At 35.2% G+C, this 23,764-nt stretch overlaps 1 protein-coding gene across 3 annotated transcripts in view; it reads right to left on the reverse strand.

The window, feature by feature from the left end:
• Nucleotides 1-2,064: 2,064 nt before the first annotated feature.
• The window catches only part of grhl3 (grainyhead-like transcription factor 3), a 39,335-nt gene continuing 17,635 nt past the window's right edge, over nt 2,065-23,764 (reverse strand). For 2 of the 3 annotated variants that reach the window (XM_067367339.1, XM_067367338.1), the window contains 16 exons: nt 21,330-21,443; nt 12,828-14,052; nt 11,478-11,631; nt 11,330-11,394; nt 10,540-10,750; nt 10,269-10,348; nt 9,940-10,090; nt 9,367-9,478; nt 8,559-8,653; nt 7,370-7,528; nt 6,195-6,276; nt 5,868-6,001; nt 5,058-5,184; nt 4,857-4,942; nt 4,681-4,745; nt 2,065-3,070 (listed from right to left, as the gene is read on the reverse strand). In XM_067367339.1, coding sequence (XP_067223440.1) covers nt 2,953-3,070; nt 4,681-4,745; nt 4,857-4,942; nt 5,058-5,184; nt 5,868-6,001; nt 6,195-6,276; nt 7,370-7,528; nt 8,559-8,653; nt 9,367-9,478; nt 9,940-10,090; nt 10,269-10,348; nt 10,540-10,750; nt 11,330-11,394; nt 11,478-11,631; nt 12,828-12,844 — 1,656 coding nt within the window. In that variant the 5' untranslated portion in view covers nt 12,845-14,052; nt 21,330-21,443 and the 3' untranslated portion in view covers nt 2,065-2,952. The remainder of the gene's footprint in view (nt 3,071-4,680; nt 4,746-4,856; nt 4,943-5,057; nt 5,185-5,867; nt 6,002-6,194; nt 6,277-7,369; nt 7,529-8,558; nt 8,654-9,366; nt 9,479-9,939; nt 10,091-10,268; nt 10,349-10,539; nt 10,751-11,329; nt 11,395-11,477; nt 11,632-12,827; nt 14,053-21,329; nt 21,444-23,764) is intronic. The other variant, XM_067367342.1, reaches the window with a different exon arrangement.

Below are 23,764 nucleotides of genomic sequence, written 5' to 3' on the forward strand. Positions count from 1 at the left end.
TTTAGAGCTCAGTATAGACAGTAGCTCTAAATATTTATGGCTCTCTGTGAGCCTCCTTGGCGGAACTGTCTTTAGGGTAGAGTGTTGCTAGGCTTCCTCTCGTTCTTGAGAGTTGTCCTGTTAAAGCCACCGCTCACACTTGGATAGCAGTACTGAGTTGTAGGGTTATCTATGAGCCTCCTTGGCAGGGCTATCCTTAGAGTAGGGTGTAGTTAGGTATCCTCTCATTTTTGAGAGTTGTTATGCTGAGGCCTCCACCTTTTAGTGCTCCATCTAACACCAGTGTGTATGGCTCTCTGTGAGCATCCTTGGCTAACTGTCTTTAGGGTAGAGCATGGCTAGGCCTCCTCTCGTTCCAGAGAGTCATCCTGCTGAAGCCTCTGCTCCCCAGAGCTCTGCCTTGATAGCAATATCAAGCTCTCTGGGGCCTCCTTGTTAGGGCTGTACTCAGAGTGTTCTTAGGCCTCCTCTAGGTTTTGAGAGTCGTTATGCTGAGGCCTCCACTCTTTAGAGCTCAGTTTGTTCTGTGACACCAGTGTGTTGGTTCTCTGAGCCTCCTTGGCGAACTGTTTGTAGGATAGAGTGTTGTTAGGCCTCCCCTCACTCTTGAGGGTTGTCATATTGAGGCTTCTGCTCTCTAGCAACAAGTGGTGAGTTTAGAGTTCTCTCCTCTCTTAGAGGATCATTTTGCTGAGTCTCTGCTCCCCAATAATCCTGTTCCTAGAATCTGGTTTGAATGGTATTGCATGTTAGCAATTCCTTCTCATCGGAGGGCTCCTCATGGAGGGCTGAATCAAGGGAATCTGTTGACAGGTTGTAGGCTCCTCCCACTGAAGTAGCACAGTGAGCCTTCCTGGTGGTTTATGTGGGGTAAACTTGTTTTTTTAGGTCACCTAGAAGTGACAGGTCTAGATCTATATTTAGTATCCTTGTCCATATTCCCTTAAATGTATTGGAATTGTAATACCAGACCTTTAATCTCTGCCCCTGGGCCGAGCCTTATCACTTGGCCCTGCAGGGAAGGGAGGAAGGGTTTATGCCAGGACCTTCCTTGTCAGGGTGTGTAGTTTTGGGTAGTGGCCTTAGGGAATAATGTCACTGACAGCCCCTCTGGTGTTTACCTGTAGGACAGGGAACTTTGAGTCCTGTAGTTAAGCCCGTGGAGTCAGGTGCTTAGTCACAGCTGACTGGGCATTCATTCCTCTCATCATGGCAGAGTGGGTATTTGTTCCCCAAAGCATCCTAGGATGCAATGTGAGTTCCCATTTGAAAGGGAATGGTTACAAATGTATCCATGGTTCCATGAGAAGGGAAACGAAATTTGTGACAAGAGATGTTTTCTTAGTTAAAATTGGACATGAATGCCCTGTCAAGTCGTAGTTATCATTGGGAATTTTGATGGTCAAGTTCCTGAATTAGGTGGGCCATAAACTTTAACAGTGTAAATAAGTCAGAATACGTGAAATAGCATTATGCCCTCCTTTTAAAATTGGTCATGAACACCCTCTCAAGTCGTAGTTACCACTGGGAAATTCTGGGATAATTTTGATGCTCAAGTTCCTGAATTGGGCGGGCCATAAACTTTAAACATGGAGGAGGGGAGAACAATTGCTGCTGTGACTGGTATTCTTTACTATTTTTTTCCACAACAGCTACATTGCTTTGTCTTGTCCTTAAAGTAGTGTATTTTTACATATATGAATAATCATTTGAAGCACATTGTAAGTTTTATACACAGCAAAAATAACCTGTATTTGTCTAAAATTCCAGAATTGTCAGCAAGATGACTATCTAGACAGCACAGTTAATGTTAAAATGGTTGTCAATGAATGGGACGCTAAATATAATTTAGATTTTTTCAATAAATATGCATAAACATGGTTTCCTCCATGATTCTGGTTCTTTCCAACAACAAAGCACTTGAATGTGACAATCTCATAATCACAGTTTCAGAAGTGGGAAGTAGGAAATTTGCTGTAAATGATTTAAGGAAATTCAAAGACAAAACACTGATATGTTATGGATTTTTTTTTTTTTAATTTTCCTTACAAAAGCAAAGGCAGTAAAAAAAAAAGGGAACACAGCTTTAGTATATCAATATTGTTTGACAGCAATACAAAGCATTTGAAATGTACAAGTTTTGTGAAGCAAAATGCACAAAATGAAGTCAGTATTATTTAATCTGATATTTGGGCAAGTTCGATATTGCAGTGGTTCACCCGAACTTTCATGTTTAAATGTTGGAGGACAAATGGCCAGTTGTCCTGACAACCGTTACAGTCACACAGATGAAATGTGTGAAGTCAGTTTTCAAAAAGTGGTGATCGAAACACTGACAGATACACGGCTCTTTAAAGGGGGAAATGTGCGACTTAAAGTTCTAAAACACTCATGTGTTTTTGTGGAGCGTATCAGATGTGAAACTAAAAGGTTGACAGTTACAGCACCCCGACTGGAAGTATGCTTAAGTAACACGCGGCAAGATTAATAAACATGCAAACCATAAAGCGATACAAACGCCTCACATCCTTTACTAGAAATGATGGGCCTATCATAAGCAGCAAATAGGCAGCGTTAAAAAGGCAAGTTTATCATTGAAATAATAACATATATCTTTTTAAAAATCATGTTAACACACAACATTATGATAATTATGTCTATTTACAATTAATATTTACAGTGTACCTTGTTGATCATAATTGCTCATGTTATAAAATAGTTGTAGATAAAATAATAAAAAAGGTACAAAAGAGGTAACTCGTATTTACACTGGTCAATATTGATATGTCTGTTGAAAATGAAAATGATATAACTGGCAGGTGAGCGCTTTTGTTTCCATAGCGACAGTTCTGGCACCGCAGAATCTGGCTCACAGTTGTGCTTTTTTGTTCGAGAGGGCAGAGAGAAGCTGCCAGCAGCACCAGGTGTGGCGTCACTAGTCGATGATGCCTTTTATAACTCCATTAGAGTGATCTGGAAGTGGTTGATCATAACTTCAGTGATCTCAATGAGGAAGGCAGAGTGGTTGCTGTAATGCTCGATGATGTTGTCGTCCATGTTCACAAAAATCCTGTGGATAGTAAGAAATAGAGAGAAAATAAGTTTTAGAAATTCTTGTTAAAATTCTGCCCTATTATTTTCATGCTGTGCTGATAACCAATATATAGGCGATTAAAAAATTCTAATAAATTAAAACACAAAAAATCAAAACAGACATCACAACATTATAATGTACAGTATGAAAACTTTGAGATTTGCTAAAGAATCATCATTGTTATTAAATTATTAGTGTTTTTAAAGAATATAAGTGAGTGTAAGAAGATGATCTAAATCTAAAATCAAGCATGCAAAATTAAATTAGTATTTTACATACCAATACATGAAAAAAATCTCTAATACTGGGTGATATAACTAATATGGTACCAACATATATTATGTATTTTTAGAACCAAACATACAAACTACGTTTTATATCTAAAGGTGCTTCTCGATGGCACAAAAGCCATAGCTCTTTAATTCTGACACCTAGTCACTGACATTTGCACATTATTTATTTTAGTCATTATGACTGTGTTGAGCTGATGAGTGACACTGACTGACGTACAGATGAACTGTGCCCTACCAACTGCTGAAAGAAACCTTAAACATTCCTGTTTCAATTTTTTAAAGGCCTCCTCATTCCTTCTCTAAGGGCAGACCCTGATTTAGATCCTTAAAAACACAAATCCTTATCTCATGACTTACGCAAACAATTTTTTGGCACAACAGTTGTCTCCACCGGCCAACATGTATACGACGTGCGGGTGTATGACAGACTATCAGCGAGGCAGTGCCAGCTCTCCTAGCCCTGAGGGTGGAGGGAGTCTGATTGAAGATTGGGGCGAGAGAACGAGCGAGAATGCGGCCCGACCTGTCCCTATCCCTCAGCCATATCATCAGCTAACGGCCTGAGGAAAGTTGAGCTCCAAGTTACACAGCTCTAGGCTACAGGTTGATTAAGACAAAATGCTTTTTTAAAAAAAGTCCTGGACATGTTTCTTTGACCTATCTAGGTCAAGCGCTCCTTAAACGCTCCAGCAGGCGTGTGAAATAAAGCCATATAATTATATGCTTTTCTTTAATGCCTTATACTTTATGAAGCACTGAGGTGAGTTATTCCCACACATGTTCTGAAATGGATGAGTGAACAGCTAAGCGCAAATATCTACGTGGTGTCATGGATGATCACCAACCAAAGAGATAAATGGAGCCGGGGCTCATTACGTTGCACGTAGTGTCTCTCACACAACCAGACGCCAGCGCCGCCATCCTATCAGAGCCCTCATCTCTACTGTTTCTCTGAGCTTCATAAACCACAAAAAACATACAGCACAGTCAGATGACTCTATGTTGAAATCATCCTGTCTTCCTCCTTTTGTTTTGCTTTTAATTCACCCTCTTTTTCGAAGGGGAGCAGCAATCATCACATTCCAAGCTCTATAGATCTCCTGTCAACCCGGTCTGTCGACTTTGCTTCCTGGCAGCTAGTTGAGATGGAGCTCAGATTATAAGAAATGGGTTTAACAGCCGTTCATCTCTATGAAAGAGCATTTCGACATCCCTCTAATCTGTGTTCGTGACTTCGCCACGGCTTGCAACAGTCCCCAAATGTTTAGCTTAGCTTGGAAAAATCTCACTCACCCTCTTTTGCACTTCTTGAAGATTTTCCCAATGGTGTCTTCTTGCATACCGTACTTTTCTGAAATCTGAGAAGGCAGAAAGGGGACATGAGTCATGTCTTAGGTACAATTCCTCTCAAGGTTCGAAGTGAGATCTTCGCAAGTATGTGTAACGGAAAGAGATGTTGAAAAACTCACCGCTTCTCTCAGGCCCCTGAGGGTTGGCGTGTTCAACATGAGGGCATCAAATACTTCCTCGGTCTCTCGTCTGACGTACAGTAGAACTGAGGGGAAAAAAAATAAAGAATCTACTTTCAAAACACTGTGGGACTGTGATTTTTATCGCAAAACAAAGCTAAGTTCCCAGGTTACTGCATTACTAAAATGAGTCTTCCGTACCTCTCTGTTGCTCGTCTCGGCGGGCTTGTTTGCTCGGAGGGGAGCTGCTCTGGTCTCCGCCGTCTGCGTACCCACTTATACGCTTCCGTGATGTCTTGTCATTTTCCTCCATGCTAACAGGGGGCACCTGGACAATAAGAAACAGATCAAATCAAAGTTGTTAAAAAAATGTCACTTCGTTTCCTGTCTCTTACGTGTTCGCATGCTGATGATAACGATAGCGATATTATCGCAGTGACATCTTGAATGCAAAAAACTGCGACAATGCAGAACAAAACATAGGGTGATCTTATGATTTCCTAATCCTTTGCTAATAAGCTAAATACATTAATAAGGGCTCTGGCTACATGTAAAAAGGCCAAACGACCGGTGTTATGAAATAATGTTGAAATCTGGACTGTGGGAAAAAGGCCTGTTGGAACAGTCTCCATCCCTCCCCTCTTAGGCTGAGTAAACACAGCTGAAAAGCATCTCTTCAACACCTTCAGAAGACGTGTGTTTGAGCTCCCACGGGTTAATCCCTGTGTCAGTCAGCATGGCCGTCCCCATCTCAGGTGAGTTTCGCTCGCTGTCATGTAAACTCTGGAGCGCACCAGTTAGCATGTCTGATCTCGAGATCACTTTCTCTCTTTCTTTTCCAAGCCCACTTCTTTCCCACCACATTTTTTCCCACACTTTTCCTTTCTCGCTCCCATACACTCAGCCCTCGGGGTGTTGGTGAACATGACTCAACAATGCTGCGGTAAGCCGCATATCCTAGGATATAGGGAAAAGCATGTGTGTGTGTTTATGTGTGAAAGACAGACGTACCAGGCCACAGCGCTGCATAGTGCTGAAGTGCATCTCCGGGATGAATAAGACAGGTTGCGTGACGTGATCTTCTATAGTTTTAAAGTAGGTAGAGTCCCTTCCGACGGAGCTGGAGACTAGGGCCTGTTTGCAACCTGAGGAGAAGAAAAACAGTTTTAATAAAACGCAAAGCAATAACTGAAAATGTTTCATAATTAACAAAAACTAGACCCTGGTGGAAAACAAACAGGGAAGATATTTATTGTATTATCTTTACGATTTTAGTAGGGTGGTAATGGGTGTTCCCTGAGAGTCTTAGTCTGTAATTATGTGACTGACAGCACTCACTATTGTTGCTGGAGTCTGAAACATTCTTGGTCCTCCTCTTGCTTCTCTTCCTCTCCTCATCTCTCATCTTCCTCTCAGCCCCCTGCAAGCATTTAAGAACAATAAAACATTTAGAATCTGAGCAATTAAAAACTTAAAACCAATCATTCGCAATACAAAACAGTTTTTAAACTCTTAAAACACTGCTTGGGTTTTTTAAATAAAAATAGAGAAAATAATAAAAGAAAATGGTATTATCAGTAAGAAATAACATTCATTTAACCCTTATATACAACCCTTCTTATAAACAACTCTGAGTTCATTTCTAGTTTAGGCGCCAGCTGTGTAGTAGATATGCATTTGATCCAGCTAGGGAAACCACAGAAATGCAGTAATGCACTCGGTTCACCTACTGCTGCTAAACCAGTCAAACATGTGTCAAATCTGACTTTCCCATCATGCATTTCCCCCACACACTCTCAATCAGCTAATAACTATGGCTGTCTTGGAACACACAAACGGGCTTTAAGAAGATGAGAGAGATAGGGCAGTTTGCTGACATTTATCTGATCAGCTCAACAAAAGCGATCAATAGGAATCAGAAGATAGAGGTGCCAGACAAGGCTGAGAGACATTGAGAGAGATAGACAGACTGAAAGAAAAAGCACAAATACTTCAGTGTCTTTTCTTATGCTTCAGTGAAAAAAGTTATCACGTAATTGAAAATGTGCCAGTAAAAGATCAGAGGTCAGACATACACCGCTTTTTTTTGAGTAAACAACTTAGTAGGTCATGAGTCAGGACTATGTTTTGTTTAAGAGTTTATGACGCAGTCCAAGACGAGCCAAACAATCGACAGAAATCCAATGCACACCCTGATAATGAAGCTTAATTTTTCTGATCCAAGTTTTAGTTTTCATCATGCCTTTTTTCTTTTTTTTTTTCTTTTTTTTTACACTTTATAAGATTCTTTTTGGGGTTTTGCTTCTTACAACATATTAATATTTATATAATAATTAAAGTAAAAATATTTATAAATTTTTTATAAAATAAATATAATAAGATATAAATATATTTAAAACTTATACATTTTATTTATTTATGTTTTAATTTGTATATTTATATAATTTTATATTTAAACTTTTTTAATACATTTTAATAAAAATAAATGTTACACTTAATTGCGCCTGACTCACCTTATCGCAGAAGATCTTGACCTGACAAACAGCTCTGTGAATGAGACGGTTGTTCCCTGAGCTGAAATCATAGGTGTCGATCTGAAGATTCAGAGGAAGACCTTTGACCCCTTTCTGCGAGGAGAAGTCAGTGCTCAGAGAATTGATGCCAATGTGCACCTGTAAAACACATCACATACATGAAATCTCAGGAAAGCACTTTGGAAATTTTGGAAGCTAGATTTGTTACTCAACAAGATGACACAATAGTACATTTAATATAAAAAAAGCAGAGTTAAAGATCATGCGTTGTTAATTAATGCGTGGGCCTGTTAAAAAAACCCTATGCTTTGACAAAAGGAAGGGTCAGGGATAAGACACATTAGATGCGTCATATGCAAATATGGGAAGAATGATTGTTCAATAATTTCAATTCATTTCAAAAGAAAAGGAGTGTCCATATGGAGAACAACATGGCGAGATCTGACATGTTAGAACTGGAGGCAAAACAATAAAAAACAATCATCTTAATAATATAATGGACAGGTGCCGATGTCCAAAAAATTATTCTTAGTTCATCATGGCGGTGATAAATTTAGTTTTCAGATTAACATTTGAAATATTTGAACTCAAATTCTGATTATATATATATATATATATATATATATATATATATATATATATATATATATATATATATATATATATATATATATATATATATATATATATATAAAAGGTTGTTGTTACATTGCTTGGCAACCGTAAACATTCTAACATTAGACTAATGAATTATAATATTTGGCAGAAGAATTGTTTATTCCAATTATTAGCTAAAAAAAACCCCTCTTAATATGAATTTAACATATCGCTGTTGTTTCTATTTTATTAAGTCAATAAAAGTGTATTACAGTGATTGTGTTCTTACTTTCTGTCTCTGCTCCACCTGCTGTGAGTTTCACTGTCCCACCCATCACTACCCTTGGGGCATGCTGAAATGTGCCCTATTTCTCTTTCTCTTCTTCCCTGCTTGCTTCCTTCCCTCCCTCTTTCTTTCTTTCTTTTTTCTTATTCCCTATGATGACAGGTGCCTAAGGAGGCTGCATACCGTAGATACCATTCTCTGACACTCCTCTAAATGATCCACCTTTCAACCCATCACTCAACAAAAACAAGTGACAGGTGGATCTATGCGTGTATGTGGTTGTACCTTTGCTTCTTCATTGGTGTTCCAGATAAAGGACAGTGCGTTGAAAGCAACCTCTTCCAAGTTACTCACTCCGCTGAAAACTTCCTTGTAGTCAGCTGAGAGTCAATACAGAAGAATTTATTAATATAAATTGTATGAAATTAAACACATCAATCAAAACCTTCCACCAATTATCTGTTTGTGATAAAAAACATTTTTAATTTTTTAGAAGAGATTAATTAATTAGTTTTAAATAATTTTTAATTAATTAGTAGTATCTTGTTTTATAAAAAATAAAATGAATAGTCTATATATATATATATATATATATATATATATATATATATATATTCATTTTATTTTTTATAAAACAAGATACTACTAATATATATTATATATATATATATATATATATATATATATATATATATATATATATATATATATATATATATATATATATATATATATATATATATATATATATATATATATATATATATATATATATATATATATATATATATATATATATATATATATATATATATATATATATATATATATATATATATATATATATATATATATATATATATATATATATATATATATATATATATATATATAAAATAAAATTTAGCCAATGTGGTAAGTAACAATATTGTAATTAAACATATCTTTGAAAATCTTTAAATAAATGTAACTTTCAGGATATTTTAGATATTTTGCCTGATATTATATATATATATATATATATATATATATATTATTTTTTTTTTTATTTTTTTTTTTTTCAGTGTTCTTAAGGTAGAGTGATAGTACGCACCGATATCAATGACTCTCTGTTTGACGGTAGGCTGTCGAGCGTGCCAGTGGTTCCAGTACTTCAGCTGCATCTCAGGACTCTTGTCATTCTCAAACACAGCCATGATCACCGTCTGAAAGAGATAATGGAAGAAAAATAAGCATTATTAGAACCTGTTACTTTGTGGTTTTTAGAGAGTGGTGACAAATGCTTGGCTTTTTGCAGTTTACCAAGCAATGTCAGCACACTAATACCCCTTTCTCTCTGTTTTGTCACTGACCATAGCAGTGTATGCTTTAAACAAAAGAATCCATCCATCACACCTTCTTCTCTTCACCTGAGTCAAAGGCATATGAGTTTGGCCTACAGAGTTAATACAACTTGTCCTGAATCTTCTTTGTTGTTGCATGGTTACTAAGACACAAAATGTCAATATACTGTACTTCAAAAGATGCTAAAATTAACTAGTTACCCTTTCTCTTTGGAGCAGACTACTTGGGAAAAAAATGTGGCAAGCATGAATTCTGACCTTCATTTCCAACAAATGTTATATTTTAGAAACTTCCAATGTGTGTTTATGGAAGTATAACTTACTTTTACTTTGCTGCATGAAACTCCAGCAGTGCTGTCCACTCCCTGCAGCGTGATGGGGTAAAACTGCCCCTTGTTGAGGTACACCATGGGTATTTCTGTAGTCTTGTGCTGGGAAGCTTGTGGGGCGCCAAGAACGAACTGGAAGTCATTCCTGCATAAAACAGTGAAATGAATTCATTTTTATGCAACAGCATTGCTCAGTCTTTTGAATACTATGCTTTTATAAAGTCACCAAACAACAGTTATTTTTTTATAGAGGCAAAAGAATGAGAGAGAAAAAAAGCATGACTGTTTTGTAAAGGCTCGGGAGGTTAAGAAGCTTGTCTCACCTGTATCTCTCTGGAGAAGAGTTGGGGTAGGAGTATACAGGGCTTGTCTGTCCCACAAATGCATTGCTGTTGCCAAGAGGCTGTTTTTTTTTTTAAAGAAAACAAACAGATGTGTCATAAATTGATGGTAATTATAGACGACAAGGCACATCTTTAAGGCATTCATGGCATATTTTTTAAGATTTGTTGTAATGGCTCAGAAACAACAACAAAAATATACATTATAGTATCATTAATACATTATATAATTTATTTAAAATGCTTTACACACCTCAGGGGTGACCTCCAGAAAGTTTTGGTGAGATTGCCAAGATTTCTGTGGCTGTTGGGGGAGGAGGGACTCCAAGATGCTGTTGATGTTGACTGGGTCAGAGCCCGGTAATGGTTGCTTTACATGGCTGAAGTTAATATTGTCAGAAATAATTTTCATGATCTGAGCGTTCTCCAGTGTGGCCAGCTCAGGGGAAGAGCTGTTCGGTGTCCTAAGGGATAAAATGCCATTACATATTGCAAACCTTCTAGTGGCAGATTATGACTTTTTTTTTTTGAAACTCAATTCTTAATGCTATTCACACAGGGCATCTGTTACCTATCTAAACAATGATGACAATAAAAGTGTTAAAGTCAATAAAAGCTTTGCTCAATCTCTGCATTGTTTATGGAGCTTGGCATGAAAAGCAAAGCCAAACACTCTGGGCGGGAGCTGTTTGCTACCTAACACTGATTTTTTTTTTCTCTGTTTGAGTTTCTCGGCAGGGTTTGACATCGGGGAGACCAACAAGCTCTATAGGCAGCTATTTTTCACTTGCACAAAAGGGTGCTGTGTAGTGACTCAGTCATTTTTGGGATGGGTTAAAGAAGAGGATTAACAGCTGAACCAGCTCTGACCTCAGATAATCTTTGCCTAAATTACTCAACCTAGCAATATACTGGATGGAGAAAATGTGACATTTCCATCTGGATGACTTGCTGTTCATCTTGCCTTCTGTTTGATACTATATACTGACAGTATATACTATATGCTTAGTATTGAAAGCATAAAATGATATGATCAAACTTACCTCTCCTCTCTGGATTTGTACATGCTGCTACCACGGGTACATGTCATCATCTGCTCTTTTGAGGGCTTAAAAATAAAATTTATAGTATTATTTTTGTATATAATACAAATTGAATAAAGATAAGACATTATAATAAAATAATAATTACCTTGCAGTGATCATAGAAGAGTTCTATAGCAAGGTCTTCATCTGAAGACAGTCTGGGTTTGGTTTTGTCGTCCTCGTAAGACCAAGATTCCATCATGTAATTGTCTGGATAGCGTAAGTAGCTGAAACTCTCGTTCTGTTGTACCATGAGAGCCCTAGGAGAAAGACGAATGAGATATTAGCATAGATAAAACATCAAGCATTCCCAAGAACTGCAACATGTAATTTTGCATAGTATAGCAAAATAATTTAATAACAGCTTAAAGGCCACAAAAATGTGCCTCTGGCTGATGCTCGGTGACAAAAACATAGAATGAAGTAAAGATACAAGATGCTCTTCATCTAGACTTCAAATCTATATAATGCTCAGGAAAACCTCTACACTCACATCATTTTAGGCAAAAAAGGGGCTAAATATGAAGAAAAACATCAGTCGTTACTTTCTCTTCTTGTTTATACTCCAAAGGGTAAAAACTCTTGTAACGGATCAACGGTCAGAAGCAAAGCCCAAGTGAAGGAACTTAATTTTAACTTAACACAAGCACCACAAACAAAAGACAAGGATTTGAAGACACACAGTTGGATTTGTTTTGGGACTTTCCTGAACTACTAGCAATGAGGTGGTCTGCTGTGGTATAAGCTCAAATGCAAACAGAGCTGCTTAGGCACCTGTGCTCACACTTAATGAATGAGCATTTTTTCTTCATTTCTTCAAAAAAAAAAAAAAAATTCCAGATGAAGAAAAATCCCTATTAAATACCCATATTTACTAATTCTAGGCACCTGCATGTTGACATAGACCCCGACCTCTGACACATTAGCGCAAGACTGATGCGTTTCTGTTTTTGTGCACTCTGGCCCTTAAGACAGTTACACCAGGCTGTCTGTGAGCGTAACGAGACAGAGAGTGCGTGTTTAGGTCCCGGTGTCAATTTTCAGCAGAAATTATCTGCATGTACTCATTCATGTGGGGGCCCGTTTACACGTGAACAGAAGGAGACGAGGAGAAAGACATTACTCAAGAGGAAGAGACAGCTCAGAGCGGTGAAACTGCAAACTATTGCACACCTCGCAAAAAAATCTGATGAATCATTTGAAACAAAATGAATTTGTCCAGTTCATTTGAGTATATCTAGATAGTGGCTGATTAAATATATAATATATATTTTTAATAATAATAAAGGTAAACCCTTTATCTAAAATGAAGAAAAAAAAAAAAAACATTTCTTTTAGGATAAACATTATAGCAATTAATGTTTAGTAACAAAATGGTATTTGTGTTCAACACAGCCAAGCAAAAAGAACATTGTAAATTCTAAAGGAAAGAAATGTAAAATAAAATGGCACTTACTCAATCTCCTTGGTCATGACTCCTCTGACAGGCAGTGGTTATAAAATCCTTAATTTGTTATCTTGTCTCTTCTCCCAGATGTGTTTGTATCTCTGGTTGGATGTGTGTCTGTGTGTTTATATCCTGATAGATGAAGTGGTTTGATTTGTATCCATACATCGTCCCTCTTTTTATCCACCTAGACTTTGCTCTGATTGGCTGCCAGCCTGAGACAGGTGTGTGATAGGACAGGTGTATCCTCCCTTAACTCTCTCAGTGCTGGAGAGAAACTTCAGCATGTGTGTGAGTGTGTTTTGAGTGAGTGTGTGTGTGTGTGTGTGTGGGGGGGGGGGGTCTAACTCATTAACACCTCATATAAAAGACTGAGAGTCTGCAGACACAGGTGTGAAATGCATCTTATTTGGGATCAGAAACCAAAAGGCAAAGGTGAAAGAACAAGGTTTTAACATGTAAATTAAAGGTTGTGTCATTCTCTCAACCTCTAATAGAATGAAAAAGGAGGTTTTGGCTGCATTTTGGCCTCATTTTGCTTTATTTTATAATTAGAAAAACAAAAAGTCACAATTATTTACTTTCATTTTAATTACATACCATGTTATGCTTTCCCAAAGCAATTATGATAATAGGTGTATCATGCTTAATTCTTGATCATTAATTCTAATGAAAGTTGCACATGAAATATTTTTTTTCCCTCAAAACATTTACTAGTCTAAGTCTAAATGCATGATTTGCAGATAACATTCTGCCATGTCAGAATGACGTCAAATATGCATCTGCAACTGATGCAAACAGATAAAGAATTGCAGATAAAAAATTACATTGTAATAACTTAATGAAATTGTCTTGACAACTTCAGAAATTAGGCAGTGGATTTTACAATTCCCAGCATGCATGTTTTACCTTTTAAAATCTTAAACATTTGTATTCTATGTTGCATTTTGGTTAATACGAATGCCTTTGGACTTTGTCTTAATGGGAATAATGATAGTTTTATTATATTTTTCTAAAATGATTATTTTTTATACACAATATTTTCAGTCTTTGCATTTGATCTTTATGCATAAATAAACAGAACATGTTTGCATTTATGTGATTCTATTAATCTGAGTTTTGTTAAGACCTGAAGGTATCTGGCATTGTGTCAGAGGGTGCGTGCTCTGCGGTCTGCCTTCACACACACCCACACAGTTTCACACACGCACACACATCAGACCCCTCAGGCGTGCTGTTGAACCAAAAAAAAAAAAATGTGCAGAAGACATAGATTATAAGAAGCAAGGAAGGAAGTCAGGAATGCTGATAACGCTGTAGTAGTTTACAGTAAATGAGCTTGAGTTCCTGTACACAAATGCAATTTTCATGTAAAGAGCTGTGAATATATGGTGTACCAACTATGGATACAGTGCATATCACATATATACCACATTATTGCATATATAAAATATTGTCTGTTAAAACAAGAGATTGACGGTTTCTCACTAGCAAGAAGTCAGGAAAATTCAATTCTCTGCTGTCAAACTAAAATACATCTCATCAAAGAATACATCTTATCCCATAATTCCATCTTATTCACAATTGAGTTTTTAAAGGCTCAAGCAAAAACTTTGCCATCCTGATTCCTATATGCTTAAAGGAGCAGGTGTGAATAGCCTCGTTGAGATCTGTTTTGTTCTGCTGGAAGTGTGAACGTAAAGGGAAAGAGCCCTTAGATTGAGAAGCTTTTCTAAAGGGATCATTTCACACCTAGAAACCATGCAGAAAACCCAGAAACCAGAGTAAAGCCTCCATCGCTGAGGTATATGTAAGAGAAAGCAAGCAATAAAGAAAGAAAAAGAATATAAGAAGTATCCCATGAGAGTTTCTATTGTGATTCTTCTATCCCAGAATCTCTCAAGGTGTGACAAAAATAGCAGTCACTCCATTTTCCTCAATCCTAAAGTGAAACAGCTTTAAATCCATTTTAAAATCAATGTCTGAATGAACATGAACCATCACTATTCATTAATTACATAATAAAACAGTTCTGAGTATTCTGATGTGTCAAATCACATACAGTTGCTTACTATTGATAAAATAAAATCTGAGACCAGTGAAAATGCTTCTATTTTGCATTTTTTTTAATTATATACACATTCTCCATTACAATTTATTTGATGATCATGTCCTCCAGCATGGTTTAAGATGATCCAAAGAACATATGACTGACTGTACAAAGAGTCACATGATCAATATCACAAATTTACTTGTGCAAATTGGATTTTTGTACCCCACCATATAATTGTATGATATTTAAGCACACTTCATCTTCATTTCCCATATAAACCGCTCCTTGTCCAAGCCCAGCAAGCAATTTTTCATTTAAAAGACGTCTAATACCTGTCCAAACATAGCTGACGTCTAGGCTAAAACAAGACAAAATTTAGGCTGTCAGTGAAAATTGAATAGACGTCTAACCATAGCCCAAATATAGACTAGCCATCAATTAGAACATGTCAAAAGAAATGAAACCAATTTGTAATCACTGCTGACTTTGCTTACATAATGAAATATCATACATCTTGCAAGTTATTTTGGCAAAAACAACATGAAACCAAATTCAAGGTTATTTTGGCTAGAAGTAGGTTACTCATAGCCAGACTATATCGGGTCTAGTTAAACGAGACGGTGAAATGACGTCTATTGCTTGCTGGGAGGTCTTGTTCTATCCAGACTAGACTATTGTAATGCTCTCTTGGCAGGCTTTCCAGCATGCACTGTCAAATCTCTGCAACTGGTCCAGAATGCAGCAATGAGAGTGGTCTTTAACGAGCCGAAGAGAGCACACGTCACACCTCTCCTCATAAAATTGCACTGGTTTCCAATTGGAACTCACATCAAATTCAATTGGAACAACCACTTGCTCTGCACCACTACACCTAAACTCACTACTTCAGACCTATGTGCCCTCCAGAAGCTTGTAGTCCGTAAGTGAACGGCGCCAAAGAGGCACAAATTCACTTTCACACACATTAAAAAGTAATTCAGGGGACCTGTTACTACTTAAATAAGTGCATGGTTGCAAGTTAAAAATTCTAATTTATTTATTTCATTAAACCTTTTAAGCTGCAAATATTATTTTGAAAAGTTCTCTTGACAATGTTGATCATTACTTTGTCGTTAATTTAAACTCAAATATGTGCGTTAATTGTCTTTTAAAAAAAATTACATTGTAATAACTTAATGAAATTGTCAACTTCGGAAAATAGGCAGTGGATTTTACAATTCCCATGCATGCATGTTTTTAGTGAAGACCTGTTTGTGTTTATTGCTGTTATGTTCGACATTTAAAAGAGTTTCTGTAATGTTGAAGTTTTTGTGGTTACCATTGTGCTGAAGGGTAGATACATGTAGGTAAACACTTCTGACGTTATAAGCAATGACTGCGCTAATGCCAGTGACAAGTAATGTCTTACTTGTTCATTCAATATGCTAGCAAGTGCTATGATTGCTGTTGATTTGAACTGAAATAGAGAAGATGAATTGGCTCCAGGGCTACAACTCTGGCAGTTGGAGCAACTTATTTTTTTGAGTAATCAACTTAAAATTTGTGTTTATGCTACAAATGATAAAGTTGCTCTAACTCAATGTAGCTTGTTAGTTGAGTGTAAATTCACTCAAAGTTGTCATAACTAAAGAAAAAATGTTGTAAAGCTTTGGATAAATGCGTCTGCACAGTTATTAAATGTAAATGTATCATTACCTAAGTTAAATATATAATCAAAATCAGAGTGTTAGTGTTTACGGTTTGCAAACAGTGTTACAGTGTGGGTATGAAGAGCTGAAGAAATCAGTTTAAAGCTGTGAGAACAGAATTGTGCACACCTGTTTATGCATTGCATCTCTCTCATCACACGCTGATCTGTACTAGCAAAATATAAATGAATACTGCTTGTTTTACCTATTAAATTAGAAACATTACAATATAAATGTAATCCAAACAGCAGAAGCACAATCTAAAAAAAAATAGCTCATGTTTATCTATAAATGCATTTACTATATTGAAATACAGCACTATTCTCATTTGTAAATGTGAAATCTCATTTGGCTTTGCTCCGATTTTGTTGAAAAATTTTCTCTTGTTTGGTGAAAAAGGTCTTATTTAATCTAAAATGTAGAACATAACTATAATGAAATGCTATGTGATGTGTTTGAGAGGATGAATGAAAGATTCAGCTCAATTGTGATTGCGCATTTCCTCTTAGTACAAAATCAAATGCTGTGTGACATAATGAAACTGCCAGATGTTACTCAAGATGTGCTGAAAATGTATGTCTTGGAGTCAAAACCTCAGATCACTACATCATTCATGAGAGATCAGGACACACACACACACATATTGTAATGGTAAAATAGATGGTAGAGGTGTGGCCTGTAATATCAGTCAGATCTAATCCTAGTTTCATTCACACACACACATAAACACACACACACACACACACACACACACACACAGTGGGTTTTCATATTTTATGGGGACTTTCCATAGACATTTGGATTTTTTTTTACTGTACCCCCAACTCTAACCTATCACAAAAAAATGTCTGCATTTTGACATTTTTTAAAAACATTACTTAGTATGATTTATAAACCATTTTCCTCATGGGGACCAAAAAAATATTCCCAAAAGGACAAGGATTTCGGATATTGCCATCTTTGTGGGGACATTTTGGGAATACCTGAACACATACACACTACATTTCTAAATCTGAAGTGTCTTACAGTCAATCTTCTTCACATTTCTCCTCAGGCTACACTGTGACTGTCGTAACTGAAGGACACTGAGTATTAAAACACAAACTGTCATACCTGTAAGATACAATTGTCTCATATTTCCTTCCAGCGATTTTGTCTGTACATAAACGTTGTAACAGAAGAACAGAAATGTGTCACATAGTGTCAGTAGCAGTTTCTTGTACCATCAAAGATGAAACACACATCAGAAAAGCGGATGAAAAGCGGATCAGTTTGGTTAATATGAAAATGGTTTTAATAAATCTGTAATTATGTGATTATTCAATTGGGGAAAATTGTAGGATGATTTTAAATAAAGAAGAAAAAAGGGAGGTTTCGCTTTTTTCTTTTTAAAGCAATCATTCATTTTAGATTTAGAGAATACATTATCATAGCCTTGAACTCTTTATTGTGTATTTCTTCTAGTTTTCAAGAGTGTTGAAATGCTAAACTTGCCAGAATTTCTATATTTTAGGCTACCCAAACTCCCTTTGTAATTTATTTACAAGTTATTAACTTAAAATTAGGTAATTTGTAAAGTTTACAAGTATTTTTCATTTAACTTGTATGAATGTGTACAAACTGAAGTGTTTATATAAGAAAGAATCATTGATCCCAAGCATTTTATAGAACAATTCTCAAAACAATTCTCCAAAAACGATAGTAAAAAAAACACCAGAAATGGCATTTTAAGATTTTCTTTTGTACATAATCAGAGGGCAGCTTTATTACACCAAAGAGGTACAGAAAATATTTTCTATTGTTTCCTGTACCAGTTTGATGTGTTATTTTTAAAAAATGCTATTATACATTATAACAAAATTCATTTTTAGGCTAGTCAAGGCCATGAACAAATCTTTTACCAGTAAATGTGATTGTTTTAACAGATGAAGTTTGAAGAAATCAGTCCAGATCTTACTTATCATCAACTAGTCATTTCTTGAAACTAAATCTTTTGAAAATAAATGATTTAAAGAGTCTCAGAGTGTGTTTTACAGCAGCAGCACACACACACACACACACACACACACACACAAGCTGTTCTCCTGTCAGATTCTTGCCTCATGTTAAGTTTGTGCTTGGGTCAGTGTTTGATATCTGTCAGCAGATTTGGTGAGGAGTCATAGAAATCCAGACAGTCTCTAAGCTCTTGTGATGGTCTGTGGGATTCTCACTGGGAACTGGCAAGAAAAGTGGTATGAATGAATGAGAAACTATCCATCATTACACCAAATAAAAGAGGGAGGCAGAGAGCAGTTCACAGTGATAGGCATCTGGGTCTCTCTCTCTTTTACTTTTCCCTGGATGAGTTAAGATGTTCCCGTGGGATTGTGAGGTTTCTGTGCTTTCCAGGATTCGTTACCACATTGGGAACAGCAATAGAAACGAAACATGTCAAGACCCCGCATGCAAATGCAAGCACACATGCTTATTGTAAATAACCTTGGAAACATGTCCAAACCATCGCCCTGCTGCTACCCTTCAACACCTCTGTAACACGCACATGTGCCCCTCTTCACACACACACATACAACATCCTTAAAATCTACCCACACAGAAAAAATAATCCCCTCACCACCTCCTACCGCTCAGATAAAATTTGCAAATACTTTTGTTCTAACTTTAGAGAGCACACACACCTCTCACATGTGCAACACAAAATCACCCAGTTTCACTCTACAAGTCCTGTCTTGTTGAAGAGAATGCAAGAGAGTGAGAGGAAGAGTTTTGGATTTTCATCACAAGTCTCAACTCTATTTACATACTCATTAAAACAGAATTAATTTGTAGCACAGATTACTACAGATCTTACATTAGATGTTACATTAAATGTCCTTGAAATATAAGATGAAACATTAAAATTCAAGTTAAATAAAAGATTATATATTTTTACCTCAATTATCTACTACAAATTAAATCAATGTACAATGTCAAGTACAAAGCAGGGTTATTATAATTAACTAAAACTATTAAAAAATGTCTATAACTAACATAAATAAAATAATCATAATAAAATAATATACTATTAATAATATTAATAGTACTATTAATAACTATTAACAATATTTTTAATAGTAAATAAAATAAGAATACAAATTAAGTGAAATGTATTATTTATTTCAGTTTAGTTGCCCGCAAGCAACATTTCTCATTTTCACTTACTTTAACTTGATAAACTAAAATAACTAAAAATGAAAAATAATTAATAAAAAATATATTTAACCCCCCCCCCACACACACACACACACACATAAAACTGATACAAATTTAAAAAAAAAAAGCACAACAAAATTACTAGAACTTTAAAATAAAAACAAAAAATGAAACAAATTCAAAATATCAAATGAAAATAACATCTCATTGATACTAAACAATGGTATAAGAGTGCTGTTGTTACAATCTATCCCATTACTCAAAATTTGAGTTCACACTTTACACATGTATTTATTTTGTTAATAAAATAAAAAATGAACAGTTAGCAAACATTTCCTCCAACTCCCCCACTACTTCATTTGAAGTTCAGCAGGTGTCAATGAGGAAAGTTGTATTCCTCCCTGTCTGATCAGACATGATCATTTTTGTTTTGTTTTCACATTTAAAATAAAAATTTGAAATAAGAATGCTGATTTGGATGACACAGGTTATGTTATTTACCATGCTGACCACAACTCAAATTATAACCCAGAAGACAAATATTTTTAATTTTTATTTTTTATAAATCCATTATATATAAGCCCTGTAGTCCAAAGTGAAAATGCCTGTGTGTCACATTTTATTTATTTATAAATACATCAATAAATAATATATCATTATAATATGTAATTTATTTCAAATGATCATTTCAGTGAAACTATGATATGAATTTTACCTGAATTTCCGGATTTATTAGTATTTGGTATTTCTTCTTTTTGCTTTGACTTTACACGATCAAGGTCACAGATTTACTTATTTGACCACACTGCAAAAAAATATTTTCCTGATTTGTTATCACAGCATTTTTTGTTGTTGTTGTCGTTGTTAAATCAGATCATTTATGCGGTTCAGATGACATACTATTTTGAGTTTCTTTTGATTCAACCAATCTCAAATTTTTATTTTCAGTGAACTCAAAATTTTACTTACTTTTTTAACTTAATCCAACAATAATGTTTTACAGTGCAGTGGCATATATAGTGCAAACTCTTAAATATTTATTGATCATTTTATGTTTCCTATTTCTCAAAATCCACAACCTTTATATTAATTCTAATTTATAAATTAGTTTAGGACCGCCTAAAACTTTAAGGTATTTTTTAAAAACGGTTTCTTTTGATGCATCATAATTAATGACTTCCTCTGTATACTGCAAGGAAATCAGGAAGAAGATTATAATCTATAGAAGATCCGTGGATTAACCAGTGAAGATGAGTCATGGAGTGAAAGAATGCAGAATACACCTGCTGAGCTTTAACAGCAAAACACCTGCTGAGGAACAGAGAAGCGACTCGTCTAAGACAAATGGTACGTGTCATTATGTCTTTAGTACACTGTAAAACACGCCTGCAACTGAAAGGATGGGGCAAAGGAGAGAAAGGGGCAAACGTGTATAAAGCGGAGGAGGTAGAGAAGCAAAAAGTGCCCACAGTAACACAACAGGTTCAACCTGAACCGAATGCTAACAAAGGCTATGATTACAAGGTGCTGAAAAAATGAAGGAAGAGACAAACAAACAGAAAGAAAATGAAACGGGACCTTTTGTTCAGACGTGATGGCTTTTGAAAAGTCAGGGCTCATCGTGGAGAGCTCCTATTCCCCTGCGTCTCTGCGTCTGTCTATATGTCCATCTCTTCATCTGGATTAACCTCTCTTCAACACACAGAGAAGACGGTTAGCACAAGTCTGCACAAACAAACCATTATTGCATTAACACTGACCTAGACAAGCGACAACTTTGCAAGAAAAGTTGTCAAACACACACACGTTTACTTAGCTACTCACAATTAGGACATGCCATAGACTAAATCTTACCCCTGATTTTTTTTTTTTTTTTTATTAATTTATATAATACATTATATACTTTATTTCATGTTATACTTTATAGCTTTTTAAGCATATACTTGTGAACTCATGCATATATGCAAACCTAGAAATCATCATGTGCACACAAACACACATTTACATGTACACACTCTAAAAAATGCTGGGTTAAAAACAACCCAAGATGGGTTTAAAATGGTTTTGACCAGCGGTTAGGTTAAATGTTTGCCCAACCTGCTGGGTAGTTTTCTTTAACTCAACTATTGTTTAAAAATGACTGTATTGCTTGCTTCAAATGAACCCAAAATATGTTGGAAACTAACATTTCGTATATGTTTAATAAATGAACTATGTTTTTTAATATGTTTATGAAATTAATAATAATTAAACAATAAACATTTATTAAATTGCTCATTAATAAATGTTCACCTTTTGATTATTATTGTTGCCTCTACTAATTATGTGTCAGATTCTTAATTTCCAACCTCTTTTGGGTTCATTTTAAGTCAGCCATATAGTAATTGTTTTTAACAATAGTTGGGTTAAATAAAACTGCCCAGCACGTTGGGCAAACATTTAACCCAACCGCTGGGTTTGTCCATTTTCAGCCCAGCTTGGGCTGTTTTTAACAGCTATCTTTTAGAGTGCATATGATATGTAATCATGTAGATTTAAAGATTAAATCCATGTTCAAAATGAAAATAATGAAATGCAGAATAAAGTCAATTACAAAAAAAAAAAAAAAGTAATAATGCAAAATTTATCTGTAGGTATCTATAGGATGTATCTATTTTTCTTACACACTAAAAAATGCTGGGTTAAAAAAATAACCCAAGTTGGGTTAAAAATGAACAAACCCAGCGATTGGGTTAAATGTTTGACCATACCTGCTAGGTAGTTTTATTTAACCCAACTATTGTTTACAAATTACTAGATTGCTTGATTAAAATGAACCAAAATTATGTAAATTAAATTATAATAAATTTAATATGTAACAATTAAATAATGAACATTTATTAATAAGCAATTTAATAAATGTTTATTATTTAATTGTTACCTTTTGATTATTACTGCTGCCTCTACACTCTAAAAATGCTATCGCAGAGTTAAAACAACCCAATCACTGGGTTTGTCCATTTTCAACCCAACTTGGGTTGTTTTTAACCCAGCATTTTTTAGAGCTTTATAATTATATGTCTGATTTTTAACTGTCAACCATTTTGGGTTCATTTTTAAGCCAGCCCTATAATATTTTTTAAACAACAGATTATTTAAATAAAAATGCCCAGCAGATTGGTCATACATTTAACCCAACCGCTGGGTTTGTCCATTTTTAACCCGATTTGGGTTATTTTTAACCCAGCATTTTTTAGAGTGTATATAAAATAAATAAAATCAATAAAAATACAATCAATCAATAAATATATATTAATCTATCTGTGTATATATATATATATATATATATATATATATATATATATATATATATATATATATATATATATATATATATATATATATATATATATATATATATACATTCATATATTCACAAATGAATGATAGATCCTATCTCTCTTTATTTTAAATTTAACCGTTACAAATTTAACTATTGGTAAATTTTATGAATGATTTCATTATAAAGTATGGCCCAAAACACTGCAGGTCATAAATATCTTAAAATCATCCATGAGTATTCTGACAATGAAAAACATCCAAAACAATTGGAATTACAGGAAATCGCATTATACCTTTACCATACCATTATACCTTTAACTAACATGCATCAGCTGCAATGATGGCCATAATAGGCCCATAGGCTCCGTAGGCCCATATGACACAATAAGGGAATCAATCACTATGCACATTATGTTTCAGCAGACACTAATATATATTTGATATCTGCTTTGGCATGCAGCATACATCTACGTAAAAAATGAAAAGTAACGAATGGATCACAGCATCTTAAACGAACAGTCACACTGCTGCTCTCAATTTAAACATTGCATTTGTGTATCCATTACCTAATTATTTTGGCTTTTACAATCTTGCTATGAGAACATTTTAATTAGTCTTTCTAAGGCAAATGTTATGACACATGATGAAAGTATGGTCACACCCTGTTATCCTCTAATGGCTGTCATTCTGAT

The sequence above is a fragment of the Chanodichthys erythropterus genome, chromosome 18, assembly GCF_024489055.1.
Source record: "Chanodichthys erythropterus isolate Z2021 chromosome 18, ASM2448905v1, whole genome shotgun sequence".
NCBI classification, from domain to species: domain Eukaryota; kingdom Metazoa; phylum Chordata; class Actinopteri; order Cypriniformes; family Xenocyprididae; genus Chanodichthys; species Chanodichthys erythropterus.